The sequence below is a fragment of the Tasmannia lanceolata genome, unplaced genomic scaffold, assembly GCF_043159265.1.
Source record: "Tasmannia lanceolata isolate RefF3 unplaced genomic scaffold, GAP_Taslan_0.1 ptg000013l, whole genome shotgun sequence".
In the NCBI taxonomy this organism is placed as follows: Eukaryota; Viridiplantae; Streptophyta; class Magnoliopsida; order Canellales; family Winteraceae; genus Tasmannia; species Tasmannia lanceolata.
In genome coordinates, this window is record NW_027518690.1 from 27,207,371 (window position 1) to 27,225,476 (window position 18,106).

The 18,106-nt window shown below is 39.7% G+C and overlaps 1 protein-coding gene across 1 annotated transcript in view; it reads left to right on the forward strand.

The window, feature by feature from the left end:
- Nucleotides 1-2,025: 2,025 nt before the first annotated feature.
- CSK (chloroplast sensor kinase) overlaps nt 2,026-18,106 on the forward strand; it is a 63,742-nt gene continuing 47,661 nt past the window's right edge. The window contains exons 1-3 of the mRNA XM_077394423.1: nt 2,026-2,482; nt 5,490-5,660; nt 5,931-6,242. Coding sequence (XP_077250538.1) covers nt 2,096-2,482; nt 5,490-5,660; nt 5,931-6,242 — 870 coding nt within the window. The 5' untranslated portion in view covers nt 2,026-2,095. The remainder of the gene's footprint in view (nt 2,483-5,489; nt 5,661-5,930; nt 6,243-18,106) is intronic.

Genomic DNA, 18,106 nt, shown 5'->3' on the forward strand with positions numbered 1-18,106 from the left:
ATGATGATTGCCCTCTCGAACCTATTGTGCCTTTACCCGTTTTCTTTTGCTTACTATTTCTTTATTGATTTTTTTATTGCTTGCAAGTCTATTGCTAGCATTTATAGATGTTCATCTCTAGCATGTAGTAGATTACTATTATTTGCATAACCTTGCTTAGATCTTATGCTTATCCATGCTTACCTGTAGCATATGATTGTTTATTGCTTTCCTTATTATATCTGCTTAGCTGTAGCATATGATTGTTTACTGCTTTCCTTATCATATCTGCATAACTGTAGTGGAGATAGATATTAGGGTCATGCAACGTTGGAGTTGCACTAGTCTTTCCCGCCTCTCTATGAGTGATGGTGAGAATTATTGATTATATGGTCTGTATATTATGAGAGGGAGAGGCGACGGACTCTAGTGTTCCTTCCAAGGTTGGGTGAAATTATTATCAACCCTCCTTAGGTTGTGGATGTTTTTTTTATTTTGTGGTTGTGATTGCGCATCCCTGCACTATGTATGCTGTAGATAAGTTGTCTATTCGGGGATGCCTGTTCCCATTTTACGCCTTTTCGCCCAAAAATTCTAAAATTAACAAAAAATTGGCATTAGATACCGAGTTTTCTCGGGCAAGTATGGTGCCCAACACATTCCCCATTCGTAACTAGGCACGGACCCATCATTCTGGGACATGATTTATTCATATAAAAGAGTTCATTTATGGGTTCCAGGCCTTCATCCTGGATGGCGAAGTCTTTATCCCCATTGGATCTTTTGATCTGTGTGGGGACATTATTTATGTACGACTTGATTTCGGGTCTTTTGATCCCAAATCCAGTGGTATCGCACCCCATTAGTCATACTGTGAGGGCGACATCGAGAGCCATACGGAGCTCTCCATAGTGTGGAGATCGAGGAGCGGGTTTATCCCAATCTCACCTCGAGGGTCCCACAATACGGTGCATGCATTTTTTTAATAAAAAAATTCATCAAGTCCTGCCTTCAAAGATTTACACTATTCTATTGTTCGGACCTACCAAGTGTGTGGAGAGAGTGGTGTTGGCCCAACCAAGGGTATATAGAGAGAGATCATTTTTTGTGACATACCCCACCCCATTAGCGCAAGAGTAAGGTTGCTCCATTGTGACCTAGTGGTAATGGGTTCGAGTCACATAAACAACCTCTCTGTAAAAGCAGGGGTAAGATTGCGTACAACTAGCTCTTCCCATAATCCGCAATGGCGGGAGCCTCCTGCACTAGGCCGCCCTTTTAGGGTATCCCCACCCCAAATTTTAGGGCTGGACAATTACCTATGGGTGCACACTTGTCACCGGGGAGCACACCCATGACTTTAAGCCAAGAGCCACACCCGCACGGGTTGAGAGATGTAGATCTTAACCGGTTATAAGAGGGTCTCTGACAGACCTTAACGCTTTTCACGTTAAGTCAACTTAAATGGACCGGGTACGAATTTATCAAAGCCCCAGAAGGCTTAGGAGTAGGGGTGTAAACGAGCTGAGCCGAGCCGAGCTTGGCCAGGCTCGGCTCGGCTCGGCTCGTTAAGCTCAAAAGCTCGGCTCAGCTCGGCTCGGTCAGGCTCGCGAGCCTTACCGAGCTCGGGTTATATTATGTTCACACCCCTCATCTTCCCTGGACAGCCCTACTAGTGTAATTTGATACTTTTTTTACACTATGGGGGTGGTCCTAGTAACAAATGGGGTTCCAAAAATGAAGTGACATATTTTGCCCCCCTTTCACTCCCTGGACAACCCTTTTAATGTATAAATTAATATATAATATATATATATATATATATATATATATATATATTTAAATATATTAAATTCTTAACGAGCCGAGCCGAGCCGAGCCTGGTGAGCCTGCTCGGCTCGGCTCGTTAAGGATTCGAGCCGAGCTTTTTTCGAGCGAGCCTCCGAGCCCGAGCCAAAATTGACACCCTTTCTCACGAGCAGCCCACGGAAGACAAAGGGGTAAATATATGTCATTTTTCCAGAAGAATAAAGGGAAAAGGTGCGACTCACAGAGTCACAGTCACACAATACTACTCTTTATAGCAGGAGCCAGCAATCCCAAGCCCCCAAAAACGATGCTGCTTTCTACAATTCCCACTCAAATCCATCCCCACCACCAATCCCGTTGCCTTTCTTCTCCTCCTCCTTGCAATTGGAAACCAAAATCCTTAGTCGCACTGAAATCAAATGTCCAAAGCAACCCCTCCTCTTCTCTTCACAACGAAAACGAAACCCTTCGTCCCGTGTCCAACGTGAATTCCGATGACTCGATTCTAATTTCTTCAGCCGCAGCGGTCGCTGCCGCTCTACGCAGGGCTACCACATCCCCCATCGATCTCGTGCAGAGGATCGAGAAGGATGGGAAGAACGGACTGGTCTTGCCCAGTTCCGATTTCCAGAGGCTCTGTCTCGAACAGCTCGTTCTTTTTCGCGAGATTGTCGATCGAGATGCAGTGTTATCGGTCAGTTCAATTTTTTCATTCACTCTTTTTTGGTAGGTAAGCTGGGATTGAACCTCCGACCTCCAGGTTGAAGGATAAAGCCTTACCATTGAGCTAGAGGCTCCATCCCTCTTTTATTTTCGCAGCTAATTACTCCAGGGTTGGCTTTACATGTGGACTTTTAATAACATGGAGTTGTGAGTTTTGAACCCTGGACCTGCATTAGGTAATAGCTTTGATGCCATGTGAAACAACCAATTACTCCAAAGCTTAAGCGGTTAGAGTGGCGTTATTTAATCATTTATACTTCAACAATTCCCTCTTTTATTTCCATTTCTTTTTTGCCTACTTTAGTCAGACTGTGTTGAGGTGAAAATGATAAGTGTTCGGCGACCAAAACTACAATTTGAGATGAATAACTGGTGGAAAAATGATGAATTCCGACACTCTTAGTCCATGTCTGGCGGCCAGGATTTTTTTTTCATGATAAATTAGTGTCTGCAAGTGGTGAAAGAGGAGTAGGGCAGGTGGGAGAAGGAGAGAGATTTGAGAGGCCCGAGGGTGAGATGTTGATAAGGATCAGGAAAAAGTCGATCATCGGATTTTCAGTAGAATTTTCTGTTTCCTGATTTTTAGCCACTTCACCCGCCCTACCCCTCTCTCACCACTTGGAGACACCAGCTTATCATGAAAAAAGAAAAGAAAAAATCATGGTAGCCAAACGTGCCCTTCGCCATGTCTGGCAGCCGGGAATTTTTTTCATGATTGATCGGTTTCTCCTAGTGGTGAGAGAGGGTAGGGTGGGTGGGAGAAGGAGACTTGAGACAACACGATTAAGTGGGTGGTGATGAGTGGCTAAAAAACTAGGAAAAGGTCAATCATATTTTGAGTGTAGTTTTTTGTTTCCTGGTTTTTCAAGCTATTCTTACTCACTTCATCACTCAGTCCATCTCATATATATCCCCCCTTCCAGGAAAAAAAATTCAGGGTAGCCAAACGTGATGTTTTTGTTTAGGTTTTTTTTTTTTTTTTTCATTTTTTTGTGGACAAGGATAATTCCATTGCAATGAATTAACAAGAGTACAAAAATAGGGGATGACGTATCCACAAAGGTGAGCAATTCAACCAAACAAAAATCATTAATTAAACAGCGAAAACTGCACTTTACAATCTGGTAAATATTGCTAATAAAGAGCTCACTATGGTCGGTGCCTTGTTCTGTTGACATATCTGCATCTGAATTAGTCGTCAGCCACCTATGCTTGAACTGTGGATTAGACCATTGAAGACATCTTTACCAAGTCACTTTGCAAAGGACCATTTAGGCTACTTCGGGGGGTAAGCTTGGAGTAGTTTCCAAAAAATCACTTTAAGGGGAGTGTTAAATTTTAAAGCGTATTTTTTGGGTAGCTTTTAGTTTATTTTATTTTGAGAGGTGTGGTGAGGACAAAAATGTATTTTGTGTCCATGGGCATTTTGGTCTTTTGTTGGCCTAGCTTGCACATGTGTGAGCCACACATGTTTGCTACAACTTTTCCCACTACTTCCTATTTCAAATTCAAACTCTACTTGAAACTCTAAACCCACTATCCTAGCATTAAAGTCCCCACTTTCCCATACCCACTATCTCCTACCAAAGCTATTTCTTCTCTTTACTTTCCTTGACCAAGCCTATTCCTATTAACTTCATTTTGGTAGAGATTCTCCACTATCTACCTAGACCTTCATTGAAGCTATTAAAGCTCTCTTGTGTGCAAGCTAGTGTTTGAAGCTTTCCCATATTTTCTCCTAGTTTTGAAGCTTTCTTCTCTCTTTTTGTTCTTGTCTTGTATTGTCTTCTTCCATCATATATATTGGATTACATCTTGCTTGGGCATTGTTCTTCTTCTACTTTGGTTGTTGATTTTGGGCTAGTGTAAACTTCGGTTGCACTATTTGAGAAGAGGATATTCCGGTGTTGGGAAATTCGTCTTTCTCTATACTGCAAAGATCAACAAGTTTCATGATAACATGTATAACTTCCAAGGTCCACTGTCGCTCCTCTTGCCTATGCTAAAACCACTTTGGAATCCCCTTTGACAATGCATTTATAGCTCCTCTTATCTATGCTAAAACCACTTTGGTATCCCCTTCGATAATGCACTTTCCTGCGAAATACTCTTTAAAAATGCGAAAGTTGGTGCATGGGACTCTCTTGATAGGGCTGGTATATCCTTACTATATTGATAAGTTACATCCTTTACCTTTTGAAGTGGTATTTCATGATTGTTTGGTTGTAGATAGTTACCTCGTAGAGTAGTGCTACATAGTGTTTGGTTGTCTACCTTGTAGAGTAGTGGTAGGAGGTGTCATTACCAATATAGAGGGAAAAGTGACCGAAGCGAAGAGAAAGAGAGAAAAAAGTATCAATTCGAAGAAAATTCAAGCAAAAAACCACCTAATTGCAACCAAACAAGGAATTTTGATGATGTGACACCCAAACCCAAGTAAAACCCCTAGGAAAGCCCGGCTTATGGGCAACCAAACAGTTATGATTGGGATTTGGTAGCTTCATGTATCTGGAGTCTCAGTTGTCAGTTTCAGCTTTAATTAAATGCCACTGACCACTCTTAACCATTTATGTCAGTTTCAGTTTTAATTAAGGGTGATGATAAATTCGCACCCCCTGTAGGATAATTCACACCCCTTTAACTTCAAAAAGAGTTAAAGTCTGCCCTATATCCTCCTTTAAAGCGGTGGGAATTATCCAACAGGGGGTGCGAATTTCTCATCGCCTTTAATTAAATGCCACTAATTACTCCAGTAACCATTTTACAATTTGATGAACTTCACATTTTGTAAAATTAGGAAATTCTTTCAATTCTGATATTAATTTGGACTCTTGCTCCAAATGCCTAACCTAAATAACAGATAACAATTTGCAGTCTAAAAAATGTAAGTGCATCATTTCCTTGATTAAGTGCTTCTAGTTTAAGAATAATTGTTTCCACTTTCAAGTTTGACTATTGTTCACTGCATATTTTTGTAGGTATATGTGAGACCAGCTGGTAGTTATGTTATGGACCGATTAGAGCTAAGACGAGTAACTTATTATCCAGGAGCCAATGTGGCTGAAACAGCAGACATTGTGATATTAATTGGTAATTTTGTTATGCCAACAGGCTTGCGTGCAGCTGAAGCTTCCCTTTCAAATCACCAGGTATACTAGTTGGTTAAAGCTGTGTTACCAGCATGGTTTTAAATTTCGTCCGAAATCCGAAATTTCGGATTTAGGTTGGGACTGAAATCTTAAAATTTCGGATTTCGGTTTGGATTTCGGCCGATTTTTTGTCATTTTGGCTGAAATTTGAATTATTTTTCGGTTTCGAAACCGAAATTTAAATCCATGGTTACCAGTAGATTTTTTAGAATATTTATTATTCGTTTCTGTTTTGTATAATTGTTTTTCAAATGCTTCTTTGTGTTGAAGGTGCAAGTCATACCTGAGTGTGAAGCTGTGGTTTTTCCCATGGTTAAACATCCATTTGTTGTGGGGTTTCTAGTTGCTGAGCTTCCAATGATGGAGACATGCGGGAATGCACGAAAAGATGAACATGCTTTACCAATCAGCCCCTCACCTGATGAATCTTATGGGGTCCCTTCATGTTCAGATAAAGAAAAATGGGATATTTTGGCTTTCAAGGAGGATTTGGTGAAAACATACCACCAATTCACTGTCGAGCAAAGATCAAGAGCTTCTAAGATCTCCCTGTCTTTGGCTATGGCATATATCATGGATCAGGTAAATGTTCTTTTCTTTATTGATTTATTATCTTCATTCCAGAATCTTGTCTAAAACAATATTATGAGATTCTTTATTGGAGGAGCTTTGTGTTTTTCTAAATGATGAAGTTATGTTAAGAAGTAAAAGAGAAAACCATGGCCGAGATGATCCACAACAAACAAGGGAGGCCCAGTGCACGAGGCTACTGCCATTGCGGGGTCTGGGGAGGGCTAGATGTACGCAGCTTTACCCCTGCTTTGTAGAGAGGCTGTTTCAGTGACTCAAACCTGTGACCACCAAGTCACAATGGAGCTACCTTACCGTTGCGCCAAGACTTGCCCTCTATCCCCAACAAACAAGGAAAAGGAAAAAGAAAAGAATACAACTCGCCTAAATGGGTCCCTCAAAGGGAAGTGGTCCCAACAAGTAATAGGGAACCTAGCAAGAGCCTAAAAAATGGTTGACTGAACAGAGTGCTGAAAAGTGACTGCATACCCCTCTATGTTATCCAATGCCTTCTCACGAGCAGTAAAGCCTTCCTTAACCAATCGGATCACCTTAAGAGAATTTGCTTCAACCATGCGGATGGGAAGGATGTTGTTGTTAAGGACAAAAACTTCTTCCTCATTTGAGTCTTTCACTCCTATGGGACCTTTAGAACAACCATCTAACCTCACTATCATGCACTTGAAGAATCCTGCTGGGAAAGCTGCTTTGTTTTATAATTAGGTGGGAAACCAAAATAAGGAAGGTACTTTTTTAGGTTTTTTTTGTAAAACCTATGGTATAAAAGCTCTCCACTCGACCAAAGTGTAGGAGCGAGAGGGAGTTATCTTGGGTTATCTTTTTGGGTTTCTCTCGCGTTTTTCTCGGGTTGCTCATCAAGGCTTTAAATTTTGGTTTCAGTGTCGGTTTCGGCCATCGCCCAACTCAGCTCAACTCAACTAAGCCTTTGTCCCAAACTAGTTGGGGTTGGCTAATGAATCCTTTAGAAAATTTTCATGAAGAAGGTGAAAGGATCTACCCGGCTCAAATTGACTAAGTCTAATCTTGACACTAGTTGGGTTCGTCTACATGGATCATTTTCTTCCATTCTTTCGTATCCAGGACCATGTTCTCTGTTATGTTCCTAGCCCTCAAGTCTTTCCTCAATGTTTCTACCCAAGTTGTTTTCGGTCTGCCCCTATCTCTTTTTACTCCATCAATTTGGCACGAGTCACTTCTTTTCATTGGAGCATTAGAAGGCCTACGTTGGATAAGCCAAACCATCTTAAGCGGTGCTCTCTCATCTTCTCCTCAATTGGTGCCAAGGTTTTAAATTTCGACCGAAGTCTGAAATTTCGGCTTTCGGTCAACACTGAAACCAAAATTGTAGATACCCGAAATGTTATGAAATTTCGAAATTTAGAACTAAATTTTCGTTTTCCCCTGGGCTGAAATTTAAGGAATTTCACTCAAAAATCTAGATTTTTTTAATTATTTTATGCTATCCTGAAATTTCAGCCAAAATTTTCTATGAAATAAAATATTATTTTATTTGGTTTCGTGGATTTCGCCCTAAATTTTGAAATTTCAGTTTCGGTGAGGGCAGAAACGCTTTTCGAAACCGAAATTTGAAACCATGATCGGTGCCACCCCCACCATTTTACGGATGTTTTCATTTCTAATTCGATCTAACCTTGTGTGGCTGCACATCCATCTAAGCATTCGCATCTCAGCTACATTCATCTTATCCACATGCTGCTTCTTGGCGGCCCAACATTATGAGCCGTACAGCATGGCTGGCCTCACAACTGTCTTATAAAACTTTCCCTTCAACTTGGTAGGTATTTTACGATCAGACAGAACTCCTGAAGCATGCTTCCACTTCAACCAACCTGCTCTTATTCAGTGGTTAACATCCTCTTCAATCTCTCTTTTCTTATGTAGGATTGAACCAAGATAGCGAAAGATATCCCTCTTAGATACCTCCTGTCCAGTCATATTTACTACATCCTTGCCCCGCCTCCTTACAGTACTAAACTTGCATTCCATATACTCTATCTTAGTCCAGCTTAGTTTAAAACCTTTGGATTCCAAAGTAGTTCTCCATAACTCTAACTTAGCATTTACTCCTGCTTTGGTTTCATCAATTAATATTATGTCATCTGCAAATAACGTACGCCACGTCACCTCATCCTGGATACCCTCCGTAAGTTCATCCATGACTAGAGTAAAAAGATAAGGGCTTAGAGCTAATCCTTGGTGCAGTCCTATTCATGGTTTTAAATTTCGACCGAAATCTGGAATTTCGGGTTTTGGTGGAGATCGAAACCGAAAGAGCATATACTCGAAACGTGGCTTTATTTCGTGAGAAATTTCGGTCGAAATTTTGTTATTTCCGAAATTTCTTGCCAAATTCTAGGGATTTCGACCAATGTTTTCGAATTTTTAATTATTTAATAGTTATCCTGTTTCAGGGATTTCGATTGAAATTACGAAAAAAAAATGTACTTTTTAATAGTCTGTCGGATTTTCGAGCGAATTTTCGAAATGTCAGTCGAAATTTTGATTTCGCAGGGGTACAAAACGCATATCGAAACCGAAATTTAAAACCATGGTCCTATTGTAATTGGAAAGTCACTAGACGTGCCATTCGTAGTTCGAACACTGGTTACTGCTCCATCGTACATAGGCACTTTTTTTCTTTCAAGGAACCGTATCATACGCTTTCTCCAAATCAATGAAAACCATATGAAGGTCCTTTTATGTTCTTTAAATCTCTCCATTAGCCACCTAATTAAGAAGATAGCTTCCATAGTCGATCGTCTGGGCATGAAGCCAAACTGATTCTCTGACACCTTAGTCTCTTTTCTTAGTCTATGCTCAAGTACCCTCTCCCAAAGTTTCATGTTGTTACTCATTAGCTTAATTCCTCGGTAATTGGCGCAACTCTGAATATCCCCTTTATTCTTATAAATAAGTACTAATGTTCCGATAAAAAAAAGGTACTAATGTACTCTTCCTCCCCTCATCAGGCATCTTCTTAGTCTTTAAAATATTGTTAAATAATCTAGTTAACCAAGCCAAACCCACCTCAAGCATCTCCAAGTATCAATAGGAATACCGTCAGGCCCCATAGCCTTACGCCCTTACCTAATTTCATCTTTTTCATTGCTACTCTTACCTTTGATGTTCGGATTCTACGGACAAACCTCCGCAAAAGCGTTATCAAGTTCTCTTAAATTCGTTACGGGTTCTCCATTAATCAACTTATAGAGGTAACTTCTCCACCTCTCTTTAACCTCGTTTTCTTTTACTAACAATCTTTGATTCTTGTCTTTGATGCATTTTATATGATTAAAGTCCCTGCTCTTCCTTTCTCTCATCTTAGCGAGCTTGTAATCATCTTTTTTCACCCTCTTTCGTCCTTAACCTGTGGTACAAATCCTCATAGGCCTTGCCTCTAGCTTTTCTTATTGTCTTTTTAGCTTCTTTTTTAGCCAATTCATACTTCTCAAGGTTCTCCTCATTTCTACACTTATGCAAACATTTATAACTCCCTTTTAGACCTAATCGCCTTTTGGACCTCCTCATTCCACCACCATGTATCTTTAGACGGCGGCCCACTCCCTCTAGATTCTTCATTTACCTCTCTAGCCACTTTCCTGATATAACTAGACATCTTATTCCACATAATATTAGTCCATTCGTCACGACTCCAAGGTCCTTTTTAAAGTAGTCTATCATTAAACATATTTAGTTTTTCCTCTTGAGATTCCACCACCTAGTCCTTGGATGTCTAACATCTCTATCTTTTCTCTATAAATGTTTAATGCATATATCCAACACCACTAGCCTATGTTGTGTGACTAATCCCTCCCTGGGTATATGATTTTACAATCTTTACACGCAGCTCTGCCCTCTCTCTTAGTGAGGATAAAATTTATCTAGTTACAGTTGGTGCCACTTCTAAAGGTTATCAAGTGTGAACCTCTTTTCTTAAAAAAAGTACTTGTTAACATCAAATCATATGCCACTGCAAACTCCAAAGTATCTTCTCCTGCCTCATTCCTATTGCCAAAACCTAGTCCTCGATGAACCCTCTCAAAACCTCCACTAGTTCTTCCCACATGCCCGTTTAAATCTCCTTCTATAAATAACTTCTCTCCATGTGGTATTCCTTTGACTACTTCATCCATATCCTCCCAAAATTGCCTCTTGACCGAGTCATTTAATCCTATTTGAGGGGCATGCGCACTAATAACATTAATCGTCTCTTCACCTAATATTAATTTAAGGGAAATGTTATCAACACTACTGTATTTTGATGAGGACACTCCTCACTTTATTACAAGTACGGTATGGCCCACACCATAGGATGATCCGGACCGTCCATTAGATGGGACACAGCCTAAATAGGCTGCGCCTCAAAAATCATTTCCATAGGTTGATCCTAACCCAACGCTCTGAATGTTAGAGAGTCGATCCTAACCCTCTATAGATCGGAGGGTTAGGATAAACCTATGGAAATAATTTTTGGGGCACAACCTATTTAGGCTGTGGCCCATCTAATGGACGGTATGGATCATCCTATTGTGCGGGCCATACCGTACTTTTAATAAAGTGAGGAGTGCCCTCATCAAAATATATTAGTGCTGATAACATTATCCTAATTTAATTAGAATAATTCTATCACCCTTCCTTTTGACATCTACAACCTCATTTCTTAGGCTCTTATCTATTATAATCCCTACACCATTTTTATTCCTCTCCTTCCTTGTATACCATAACTTGAAATCCATATTTTCTATTTCCCTAGATTTTTCTCCTACCTAGTTAGTACCATCGAAATCAAAATATTTTGATTTCGGTGGAAATTTCAGCCGAAATCATGTAAAATTTGTTTAAAAATTTTGGTATTTTTAAAATTTTCTAAATTTCGGTGGAAATCTTTTAAATAAGCGTAAAAAGAAATTTTTGGGTGAAATGTAAAATTCCGATTCTATGTGAATTTTGTGTCGGTTTCAACTCAAATCAACACATTTCGGCTGAAATTCTAAACCATGACTCTAATGCACGGTCTTGGTTGAGAGGATAGGGAAAGGGTTGTAGGTTTTGTGTTAATCCGTTGTAGTCCTTATATTTTCATTTCTGATAGTGAAGATCGTGTTCTCACCCTTGGATGTAGGCCTCTTCGCCTAACCACGTAAAATCTCGGTGTTGACCTTATGGCTTATTTTATATCTAATTTTTCGTTTGTTTGTGCACAATCGAAATGGATTTGACTATCGAATTTTCTCAACAAGTGGTATCCGAACTGTGGATGGAGTGATCGTCTTTGGGTCGTGGTTGGAGCGATCGTGGGTGTCGTTGTTAGATCATGGTTAGAGTGATCGTCAGGGGTAGAAAGATTGTTCGAGAGATTGTCGTTCGAGGTGGAGCTTTGCATCGAGGGTGATTTGAGATGGTGGTAAAGTTGAGTTCTACCCTGTTCAACATCGACGAGTTTGACATAAAGGGCAGTTTCACCTATGTAAGATGAGGGTGAAGGACATCTTTGTTCAATAGGAACTGGCTAAGGCATTGAAGGGAAATGATAGGAAGCCAGAGAAGATGATGGATACCGAGTGAGAAGACATTGAGTTGAAGACGATTTGCATAATTCGACTATGTTTGGCAGACAAAGTTATGGAAGAAGTGCCTAAATTATGGTAGAAGTTGGAAAAACTTTACATGTCAAAAATTGTGGCCAACCGATTGTATCTCAAGTGACATTTGTACGGATGGAAGATGCAGGAAGATGAAAATCTTCTGGAACACATGACTGTATTCAATGGGCTTGTGGATCACTCCACAAGGTTGGTGAAAAGATGAACGAAGAAGACAGGGCCATATTACTTCTTACTTCACATCTTGATTCATATGGCAATCCGGTGACTAAATTATTATTCGGTACGGATACCGTGAAGATGGAAGAAGTCACGACTGTGCTCTTATCAAATGAGACTAAGAGGAGACCTAATCCAAATGTTGGTCAAGGTTTTAAATGTCGGTTTCGGTAGAAATTTCAGCCAAAATCATGTAAAACGCTGACAAAAAAATTGGGTTTTTTTTTAAAACTTCCACCGAAATGTATAAAATTTTAGTAATTTCGGTGGAAATTTCGTAAATTTTGATGGAAATCATAAAAATTTGGTGGAAATTTATAAAATTCTGATGGATATTTTTTAAATTTAGATGGAAATTTTGTAAAATGTGAAAATTCAACCAAAGTTTCGGCAAAATTTAATCGAAATCTAAAAAAACCGATTTCAGGTACATTTTGTTTTGACCTTGGCCGAAATCCAAAATTTCGACCCGAATGTTTCGGTTTCGACCGAAATTTAAAACTATGATGTTGGTCAAGAACATAGGTTGATTGTTTGTGGTGAGAATCAAAAGGAAAAGTCGTTTGGTGTGGGATAAAAAAAAGCCAGGTCAAGATCCAAGATCTAAGGTCAGCGGAAAGAGCATGCAATGTTATCGTTGCAAGGAATACGATCATGTCTAGCCAGATTGTTTGAAGCGAGCTAATAAGTCGGATAATGGTGCTACAGATATGGTGGTGGCTGTAATAGATGAAAAGAGTGAAACGGTAGGAGATAATATCATAGTTTCCACAGGTAATTGCACATCTTCTCTTGATGAGTGGATTCTAGATTTGGTTTGCTTTGTTCATGTATGCTCTAGGAGGTAATATTTTAGTACGTTCCAAGAGATGAGGGCAATTTTAGTGTTCTCGGGTGACGGGTCCACTTGTGACGTCATGAGAATGGGGATGGTGAAGATTAAGATGTTCAATGGAGTGGTTCGTACTTCGGTGCTCTCTCATCTTCTCCTCAATTGGTGCCACCCCCACCTTTTTACGAACGTCTTCATTTTTAATTCTATCTAACCTTGTGTGGCCTCACATTCATCTAAGCATTCGCATCTTCGCTACACTCATCTTATGCACATGCTGCTTCTTGGTGGCCCAACATTCTGAGCCATACAGCATGGCTGGCCTCACAGCTGTCTTGTAAAACTTTCGCTTCAACTTGGTAGGGATTTTACGGTCGCACAGAACTCGTGAGGCAAGCTTCCACTTCAACCAACCTACTCTTATTCTATGGTTAATATCTTCTTCAATCTTTCCCTCCGTATGTAGAATTGAACTATCGAAATATATCCCTCTAAGGTACCTCCTGTCCACTCATATTTACTACGTCCTCGTCCCGCCTCCTTACATTACTAAAATTGCATTCCATATATTCTGTTTTAGTCCTACTCAGTCTAAAACCTTTAGATTTCAAAGTAGTTCTCCATAACTCTAATTTAGCATTTACTCCTGCTTTGGTTTCGTCGATTAATACTATATCATCTGCAAATAACATACACCACGGCACCTCATCCTGGATACCCTCCGTAAGCTCATCCATAACTAGCGTAAAAAGATAAGGGCTTAGAGCTGATCCTTGGTGCAGTCCTATTGTAATTGGAAACTCACTAGACGTGCCATCCATGGTTCTAACACTAGTTACTGCTCCATCGTACATATCCTTAATCACATCAACATATTTAGTAGGCACTTTTTTCCTTTTAAGGACCCACCACATAACCCTCTTGGAAACCCTATCTTACGCTTTCTCCAAATCAATGAAAACCATATGAAGGTCCTTTTTATTTTCTCTAAATCTCTCAATTAACCGCTTAATCAAGAAGATAGATTCCATAATCGATCGTCCAGGCATGAAACCAAATTGATTCTCTGTCACCTTAGTCTCTTTTCTTAGTCTATGCTCAATTACCCTCTCCCAAAGCTTCATGGTGTGACTCACTAGCTTAATTCCCCGGTAATTGGTGCAACTCTGAATATCCCCTTTATTCTTATAAATAGGTACTAATGTACTCTTCCTCCACTTATCAGGCTGAAGGAAGGTTATCCCCTTCTGGGAAGATCGCTATGCGCAGCAGAACAAAAATCGCATAGAATTTTAAAATTTTCTTTTGATCTTGCTTTTGCCCAAGATCCTAGAGTCTAAATTAGTTAATTAAGTTAATCAAACATAAATAAATACCTCTTTGAAGAAGAAATTAAGGAAGCACGCTGCTTGATCTACTCTTCGAACGGTTGCAATCGTTCTAAACGCCGCGGACCCCGCAAGTTGAACCGATGGATTTTTTTCTTTGCTTAGACTTTCGTGGATGTGAATAACTTTTATTCACATATTTAAGCTCTGATCTAATCAATACCTTTGTTGTAGAGAATAGAGAAATTAATTTGAAGCCTTTCTCTTTGAAACTATTTCAATTGGAAGAGAGATAGAGAGAGAGAGAGGGAGAGAGATGAAAAACTATTTTCCAAAGGGGGAGCAAGGGGAACAAATTTTTGAGTATTCCACACTTGAAATTTCGTTCTCCCCTCTCTCTTTTATATGAAGTAGAGTTTTGGTTTGATAAATCCTTGTTTCTCTCTCCCAATTCCAATCCAATTGAGAAACCGACTTGAATTGAGACTCCTCAAGTGAATGGGACTCTCTCAAACCTCCAAGGCTATGGGGACACTAAAGATACATGGGAGAACGTGTATGGAGGCCTCTCTCTAACTCTTGTGGCCTTATCTCATAAGAGCTGGTGTTGGAAACAAATTGCTTGCTTTGTAGATCCTACAATTTAGCAATTCTTATCCAACAAGGAGTTTGAGTGCAACTCAAAGTCTTTGAGCAATTATGACTTTTTTCCCCAGCTCTCCAACTTATTTAGGAGTGTTATAGGCCCCACAAATCTTATCCAAATGTGTAGTCCTATCCCAATTCCCAGTTCCGTTCCAATTCCACAACTTTTGCCAAACTGGGTTGGGAATAACTATCCTCATTTGGATTACACATTATTATGATAATTATTAATCAAATTAATAATACATAATAATGTATAATAATTAAATAATTAATTAATAATTTAATCAATTAATAACTCACATCTAATGGGAGTTATTTCGGCTCCAATTTGTCTTTGAAAAATTCTCTTACCTGATAAAGACATGTATATATATATATATTTAATTAATATGCACATTAATTTAACGGATCATATCCGTCCGTGCAATTACATAAAATGCGGAATCCTGATCCATTTGGATGTTACCAGGTGATTCGAGTTGTGAGTGGGATCGTCGCAGGGATCCGACGGTCAATCCTGCAGAACCCTATGGTGGGCCCCACTGTGATCTCACTCTGTAGTTAAACTACACTCGCATTAGGTCAGTGGCCTCCATCGAGACGTAACCCTGAAGATGAGCATCAGATCATCTTACCCTTAATCACATCATGTATGTGCAAGTCCTTTCTTCGTAACCACATCTTACCCTTAATCACATCATGTATGTGCAAGTCCTTTCTTCGTAACCCCTTGGCCCACTCTTGGTATACCATTTTGATCAAGCGGTGTTCGGCATCCAAATGCATTTGTAAAATCCTTTGAAAACAATTCAATGTTTCATAAAACTTTTTGATAAACGTTTTATTAAATTCGCCTGGCCAGGTTATTTAATAGGCCTAATGCTATGACAAAATTGTAGATGTCAATCCCTAAATTTTAGGGTGAAGAATCCCTTGTTGAGTATCACTATTGGTCTTCAGGGTTTGCTCTAGGATATAGCTCTATCCTAATGTGACTCTAAAAATAGAATCACCTTAAGATAGACTAAGGCCCTAGAACGGACCATCAGACAAATAAGATCCCTCAGGTCTAAGGACTTGTGATCTGGAATAACAACTTTATACTTTCTTGTCCACAAGTTGTTCTTTATTTGATCCGGTTCGGTTACGCGATTCAATCGTCGCACCCACTCTTCTTGCTTAGGGTCCACTATCCAGATGACCGAGATAAGTCACCTCACGACACGTGCATGTAAGCAAGACTGGTGTTAGTCGTATACAGAAAGAGATGTCCAGCCTCTTTCCCAACTAGGAACTATTAAGGCTTGCATAGAACCGAGATGCCATATCTCCTTGCTCCCTTAGATCTGTGAATCCTTTGAGCATGGCATTTCTACTATGCTACCTAAGGACGAATATGTGTCAATAGACAAGCAATACCATCTTTAACCTTTCCGCTAGGACTTTCGCCAACACTTTGTATACACAACCAACTAAGCTTACAGGACGAAAATCAGAGATTTTAGGACCACCCTTGACTTTCGGCACGAAGGCTATAAATGTTGCACCCTTTCCACTATCCAAATCCAGGCCTTCATAGAATTCATGAAAGAATCTGATGATATCTTCCTTAACAAACCCCCAACAGTGTTGGAAAAATGCCAAACGAAAACCCTCAGGACCCGGGGCTCTATCTCTCCCCAATGCAAAAACCCTCTTTGGAATAAAGGGCAACTCCAGGGTTTCCATTTGGAAGACTGGTGTTGCCCTTTATTCTAGCATTTCTACACTTCAGTGGCATTTTGGTCTTGGTCACCTCTCTTCGCAAAAGATCAAGCAAGTAGCACTGTCTATGATTATAGCCTATGGCTTCTATAGGAGTCATGAGGATCACTTGGTTTTTATTTGAACAAAGTCATCTAGAGTACTGTTACTAATTGTGTTTGCTGGTGACATTAGTCTCTTTGGCAGTGATGTTGGTGGGATTAATTTAACAAATCATTATTTGACGCAATCGCCCGACACTAAAGAATTGGGGAAGATGAGGTAGAAGAATTATAGGCAGATGAATGAAAATTGGGAAAATTATACACTTGACAGTCACTGGGCCAATGATCTCCTTTATTGTGGGAGTTGTGAGTCAATTTATGGAGAATTCTAAATAAAATTATTGGGAAGCAGTGTGCAGAATTTTAAGGTTTTCAGAGAGTGCTCTTGACAAAGGACTTTTCTATTGTCCATGAAAACTTATTGACATTGTTGGCTATTTAGATGCAAATTGAGTGGGATCTAAATTTGATAGGAAGTTTACTAAAGGTTCTTGTACGTTTATTGTTGGCAATCTGGTTACATGGAAGAGTGATGCGGATGGAAACAACCAAGAATGTGCAGCGTGGAAGAAGTTCCTTATTCTTCGAGTTTTATTTTTGTCATCTTATATGTAGCCTACTTTTAAGGCATTAAATCTTGTCCACTTGGTTAGATTTTGATATCGTTAGAAAGGTTTTTCATTTGCCTATCTGACGAGTCTGAGATCACGTGGTTTGGACTTGATTTGAGAAAGTTGTGGCCAATTTATGAGTATGGTATGTGTCTATTACGAAATTTCTATTTTAGGGTTATTTTAGTTAGCTTTTATTTAAGTTACTTTAGATGGACGGCTATGATTAGTTGCTTAGGTTTCAAGTTAGCTTTTAGGGTTCTTTTCTTATAAATACATGTTATCAAAGTATTGTATGAGACTTCTTTGAATCAGTGTTTAAAAACTCGTCGACTCGGCTCGGAACTCGGCCGAGTCGACGCGGAATAGTGATGGCCGTGTTTAGGAGTCACGGACTCGGCGAGTCCGGGCCGAGTCTGGTTGAGTTTTGCCGAGTCGAACACTAATCTAGCGGCCATCACTGTTTCGTGACTCCCCCACCTTGTAAAAAAAGAGAAAAATCAAGATTTGTTCCACTAAAAAATCATTAGATTCATACCTATAAATTTAGGTTTGAGGCCATTCTCCTCCATCCCATGAAAAGCCCTCATCATCGTCTGATTTCTAGATCGTCGCCGTGGCAAAAGAAAAGCTGCATGCTGGTTCGTTTCTTGCTTGTTTCTAGTTTGAGTTAAGAGGAGAACGATAATGCTTTATTCGAATGGTTAAAACACTTGAAATCTGAACCGTTCGATCATGAGATCATCTTACATTCACACCACGTTTAGAAAATAGCAAAACCCTAA